This window comes from Pelodiscus sinensis, chromosome 13 (assembly GCF_052426305.1).
Source record: "Pelodiscus sinensis isolate ZL-2025 chromosome 13, ASM5242630v1, whole genome shotgun sequence".
Taxonomy (NCBI): domain Eukaryota; kingdom Metazoa; phylum Chordata; order Testudines; family Trionychidae; genus Pelodiscus; species Pelodiscus sinensis.
Window position 1 is genome coordinate 15800536 of NC_143064.1, and position 6000 is coordinate 15806535.

The 6000-nt window shown below is 45.5% G+C and overlaps 1 protein-coding gene across 3 annotated transcripts; it reads right to left on the reverse strand.

Annotated features, from left to right (window-relative positions):
- Nucleotides 1-1571: 1571 nt before the first annotated feature.
- C1GALT1C1 (C1GALT1 specific chaperone 1) lies at nt 1572-5727 on the reverse strand. 3 transcript variants are annotated; one of them, XM_075940985.2, is made up of 3 exons: nt 5518-5727; nt 4423-4558; nt 1572-2991 (listed from the first exon to the last, which is right to left on the reverse strand). In XM_075940985.2, exon 3 carries the CDS (start codon nt 2983-2985, stop codon nt 2029-2031), a length of 957 nt encoding a protein of 318 aa, XP_075797100.1. In that variant the 5' UTR covers nt 2986-2991; nt 4423-4558; nt 5518-5727; the 3' UTR covers nt 1572-2028. The 3 variants fall into 3 exon arrangements, with proteins under 3 accessions (XP_075797100.1, XP_075797099.1, XP_075797098.1); XM_075940984.2 differs by lacking the exon at nt 4423-4558 and having other exon boundaries at nt 1572-3008; XM_075940983.2 differs by lacking the exon at nt 4423-4558 and having other exon boundaries at nt 5518-5724.
- Between the last annotated feature and the right edge of the window lie 273 nt (nt 5728-6000).

Sequence of the window (6000 nt, forward strand, 5' to 3'; positions counted from 1 at the left end):
CCTCACCATTTTTCCAGTTTGTCTAGATTATTTTGAATTATGACCCTATCCTCCAAAGTACTTGTAACCCCTCCCAGCTTGGTATCATCTGCAATCTTAAGTGTATTCTCTATGCCAATATCTAAATAGTTGAAGATATTGAACGGAACCAGTCCCAAATTTTACCCCTGTGGAACACCATTTGTTATGCCCTTCCACCAGGATGCTGATAGTTAAAGGCTCAGATAGCTCTTTGCATATTCTAGGATGCATTTAATCATGAGCACTTTCTTTGACTGACTTGAATAGGTTAAAATTTACTTTAACTTATGCTTTAGAGTATTAACCCATTCAACTATTTTGAGAGACTCTGCAGTGCATACCATTACACCAAACAAGCTGATCCAAAGTGCAATGTAAGAGCTATCTAAGCAATATTTTAAAAGGACCCCCACTTGCTCAAGTGAATATCAGCCAACAGCTGCACCACTTTGTTTTTAAATATATTTCAAACATTTAACTTTCACAAGTTTTGGCTTGTTCTGTGAAACATGTCATTGATAATGTAAATCCACATTAGATAAAACTATCTTTGGGTGAAGATGCCTGCACTCTGCCACAGTTTAACAGGTTTTAGGGTCACAATAGCTACTTCTGAAAAAAATTAAACCAGTATTCTAACCACAGAAATAGTAAAGAATTTTTACTAACTGGTCAGTATCAATTGCAAACCTTTCCCCTATTTGTTTGTACTATGCATGCGGTGAAACGGAGTGTCAGTATCTGTCTTTCTGTGCTACTTGCAGTTAGCTAACTAATATTAGTTTGTTATAAAAGTGAAATTTTAATACAACAGCTTCCACACGCCCCAGGGGCTAGATATTTTGTCTAAAAACACAAGAGACCCAGCCTTGTGATAACCCAGTTATTTCTATGAAAACAGTGAAGGAGGTAGACTAACTAGCCATTTTGAGGATGGCACGTAAGTATACAAAAACTGTACATAACAGGAGTGAAGAACATTAGTGTATGTAATGTCTACTATGGCATGAAAAGGAAAATAATGTTTCAGATGCAGCATTTCATTCTCTTCAGTGATCAGGAGAAAGCAGTTTATTTTACTGTAATCTTAATTTTTTGAAATTGCTAGCTACTAGAAAATTCTGTTTAGAAGAACATATCCTGAGTTACCAGACCAAATGTGTTTTACAAGGAGATTCCCCATCCCCACTGAGGTTTAGAAGACTCCTTCAGATAGCATTATCAAACATGCTTGGTTATTCCCTCTGGCATGAGCTTTCTGTCTACTGCACCCATCTGCATGTTGCTTCTTAAATTGCAGCTTCATGGATGTTTTTTGGCAGAAAGTAGTGAACTCTGCAGAATGCTAGCAAGTGTACAAAGTAACAGAGGGAAATACATGTGTCACTAAACTTTTTTTTGAGCGAATCAGGCACAGCAGCCTTCAGCTGATTATGACATTGATTAGGTTTCTTCATATTAATGCTGCAACATTTTCCTGAAAAATGAAAAAAACTCAATCTGCTCATTTCTATTATAGACTAGAACTGAAATTGCTTTAAGCACTAGTGTAAAGAAAGCAGCTTAAAATTGTACTTTAATACTAAATCTGTATTTTCAGTTTTATTTATACATCTTAGAAAGATATAAAGATTTAAGTGCATGGAAGAATCAAAAAATCTTGCAAAAATATATTTAAATTACAATAGATTAAGATTCATTTGAGTTCACTTATAAATATTTAGTCATACAAACATCCCCTATAAACTTGTATCCTTTATCTCTCAAACATTTTAGCATTACCATTTCTCATTCTACACCCCCAAGAGCCAGAAACATTTTGCATAAAAATGTTTTAAGAAAAAAAATTCCCCCTTTAAAACTAAAAATGACCAAACCCTGATGTGCAAAAAATACAGATACCATCAAATACAAAAATTGCACCAGCTTGTATACATGCAAGTCACATTGTATATTAACAGCTGACTGCATGTTCTACACAATACATATGCCGCCTTTGAACAGGTATCAGTCATTGTCTGAACCTTCAGGAGGTAAGAAAACCAGTGCATCTTTGAAATTGTGCCCATAGGGTCTGAGCCTATAAACACCATACATCATTACATGCATGTGATTAGGAGCCAGTCCATTGAAAGTGATGGCCATGTCAGAACAGCAACCCTCTATTACTTGTTGAGGTTGATTAGTCATTGCTTCTTTAATAAGAGTACCAACTGATTTGGTGTTAAAGACATCTTTTCCTTCAGAGTCTTCTGCATTTTCAGCTAATACACCGGTATATTTCAGACAGACTGCTAGTTGTTTATCCTCAGAGAGTTTCCAAATCAAGCCTCCCTGTTCTGGACACTTGTCAGGGTCTTCAAAAATTTTAGAGAGTCTTTTTAGGGACTCTATACTTAAGACAATCCCTCCATCACCATCTACATACTCAAGCTCTCCTGATTTTACAGCATGCCCTGTATAAAAAGGCTGCGATGCATCTTTTTTCAGCAAGAAGTATTTGAGATTTTCTATAATAGCAAATGTAGTTGGATGTGCTAGAAAGAACCAGTTGTACTCATCTTTATAGCGTTCATACGCTAATTTATAAGCTTTTCTCATCATCACCCACATGTCATTTGTGTTGAGAACAATAGAATCAAACACCTTCACATTTTCAGAACTGTAGAATTCTGCCTTGTCACAGTGTTTGCTCCATGTTTCTTTCACTGCAGCCCAATGTCCAAGATCTTTAGGTTTTACAAGGATGATACAATAAACACGGATACTATGGCTGAGCTCCATTCGCTCGCCTTCTGACAGATTTAAGACATCTTCTTTGTTAGGTGCTTGAATATGATGATGCTCATGATGATGTGCTTTAGTCCCATGGCCCATTTTAATATGGCCTACGAGTGTAACAAACACACAGAAGAGTCCTCCTATCATCATACCTTTCACAAAAGAACTGCTTTCGGAAATCATTTTTTCCTAGAAAGAAAAGACACCTTTTGAAAGATTATGGAAATTTGTTTTATCTGAACAAACTTTTTCTGTTCACAATATAAAACAAGTTCTTCAATTTTAAACTGAAGTAATAGTTTCTCTAACTTTCTTCTGTAATTTAAATAATTAAGCCTCTATATATTGTCATGAACAGAAAAGCAAGAATTAAAATGCTCTTTAATTATTCCTGCATATTAAGGATGTTAAAGAATGGTTATTTGGCTAATCGTGCAATTGATACAATTTGCATCAACTACACGATTAGTCAATAAGGGTTGCTTTGCAGAACTGCAATGGGGGTAGCTCCTGGAGCATGCTGGCTGTGCATTTTAAAGTAGTAAGAGCTGCCAGGCTCTTATTACATTTAAAATGCAGAGCCAGCGTGAGCTGGGATTGCTCAATCCCAGCTTAAACTGGCTCTAGGACAGAGGTGTCCAAACTTTTTTCAAAGAGGGCCAGATTTGAAGAAGTGAACATGCGTGAGGGCCGTCCCCTGCACTCTCAGCCCCAAGGCGGAGGGCCCGCAGGGTCAGAGGTGGGCAGAGAGCACAGGGCATGCTGGCCTCACGGCGGCCCGGGGGCAAGGCGAACCCGCAGCCGAGCGGGGGAGCGGGGCTGCTGACGTGCCCTACAGGGCAGGCTCTAGGACCGCGGAGGTGGCGCGGCCGGAAGCAGCGCGCTGGGCGCGCCAGTTCAAAAGAGCGCCGGGGAGCCAGGAGAGGGGGAGGAAGCGGGGGCCGTATTAAATCGGAACATGGGCCGCAATTGGCCCGCGGGCCGGACTTTGGACATGCCTGCTCTAGGAGCTACCCTAGCTCTTACTACAGCACGGGGGGCTCCTGGAGCTGGTACTGAGCTGGTTCAGCAGTGCCTGTTCACGACAGCCCTGGCTGGCTGTGGGCAGGGGCTGCTCCGGCAGCAGCCGCCTTGAACAGAGGCTGCTCCCTGCTGGGACCCCTGCGGATAGGGGCTGTTGCAAGAGCAGTGTTTCCTATCTCCCCTCTTCCCTGCTGCCTCTGTTGCCAGGTGTCCAGTTTTCAGCCGAGCAGTCTGCTATTTGTGGCCCGTCTGGTTTAAAAAAAGACAGAAAATACTGGACATGTAAAGTGGCTGGTGGTTTGTTTTTTTCGGACTGAATGCTGCTGGGGGCATTCTTTCCCTGCCATGTCTTGTGGGGGGAGCATGGCGACTTAAAGGTGCAGCAACTTTTTTTTGGGAGGCTCAAGTTTAGTGCCCCCCTCTTTTTTTTTTTTTTTGCTCAACCAATTTTCCCCCCTGCCATGTTCAGGATTTTTTGTGAAAGTATCTGGCAACCGTACAACTATCTGATAAGTTTATCAAGTAGTCAACTTCTTGCTTACATCCCTATTACATATTCTTATGGTAACAAGTGACAGGATAAATATGTTTCCGCACATTAACTCTGTAAAAGTATTTTCCTCAAGGTCTTTATCCTCAGAAATCTGTTCAATCGCTTCTCTGTGTGCTGGATGGAACAACTTGGCACTCTTTCCTTAAGAGCTAAACTGTAGAATGGTCTCAGCTGTGATCCCTGGGAAACAATCAAACCTGGGTTATTTCCTAAGAGGGCTGAGACAGAGGATTTGAGAGTTTAGTACTTTATACAGAAGGCCAGCACAGACACGTTTGTAACATGACAATAGGTGAACAGATACTTTTCAATTAATCTATTACAGCCTTTGGCCTTTACAACTGAGAACAAAAGGTGCAAGTGTCAAGAGTATGAGGAAGCATATAACCTACAGAATGGCAAATAGCATAGAAAGATAACTTCCTCTTAGGCAAGGGTAGCATAAATCCCCAAAGTCAGGTGGGCCCACACAGCCAGGAAAGCACTACCTAGCATAAAAGTGCACCTCATTCCCCTCCCCAGATATGAACGGCAGGCACAATCACTTATTTAGTGTTCTGCATTATTTTGATTCTTCAGTTATTAACAATCCTGCCCTGGGAAAGGGCACAGGAACCAAGGATCCTTTGGGCTTTACGTGGCCTGTCCGAACGGGGCCATGTCCTGCTTTTCTCGTGACAGTAACGGCTCGCGCTGAGAGAGAGGTGACAATCATGGCTCGTGGAAGGAGGAAATGCCGGAGCAGCTGGTGCAAGGGCAGGTCCCTAGGAGGACGAGGCTGTTTACTCTGGCCCGCCCCTGCTAGGAGAGGGCGAGTGTGAAAAGAAATCAGAAGGGGAGGCGGGAGGGAAATAGGAGCCGATATAAAGACAAAGCCCAAAATACCTGGACTGGCCCCGTGACACCTGCTTACCCCAAGCCCGCTCTGAGGTGGGGCGACAGGAACGGAAGGGGGGGGCATCGCCCTTGCTGTGGGGCAGGAGAGCGGGGCGCACGGGAGCAGCCACGGGGGGGGCGGTGCCCACTAACGGCGGGGCCACCAGCGCCCGCTGGCCGGGGGGGGGGGTATTTTTCCCTGCCTCGACAGTGACACGTTCTCGGCGCGTGCGGGCTGGCAAGGCCCCATCCCCATCACTCACCGGTGCCCCCGGCGGACTGGCCCAGGCAGGAGAAGGCGCGAGCCCCCCGCACGCAGACGAAAGCGGAACTGCTTCCTCTTCCGGCCAGCCGGACGCAAGCGCCGCGCGCAGCCCTTCTAGCCGCCGGCCGCTCGCTGGTTCGCCAGGGGCGGGGCTGAGAGTGGAGACCGAGCGGCTAGATCAGGGGGCGGGGACACAGCCTCTCTCCCTCCCCCCTCCCCCCAACACAGCCCCTCCCCTTCTCTGCTCTTCCTTCATCCCTCCCTCCTCCCCACAGCCCCTCCCCCAGCACAGCCCCTCCTCCCCTCCCCCACGTCCTTCCCCGTCCCCCACAGCCCCTCCCCCCCACGTCCTTCCCTGCCCCCCACAGCCCCTCCCCCAGCACAGCCCCTCCTCCCCTCCCCCACGTCCTTCCCCGTCCCCCACAGCCCCTCCTCCCCTCCCCCCCACAGCCCCTCCCCCAGCACAGCCCCTCCTCCCCTC

Coding starts and splice junctions, on each gene's coding strand:
- C1GALT1C1 (XM_075940984.2), bottom strand. CDS start 2,985: ATGATTTCCGAAAGCAGTTCTTTTGTGAAAGGTATGATGATAGGAGGA.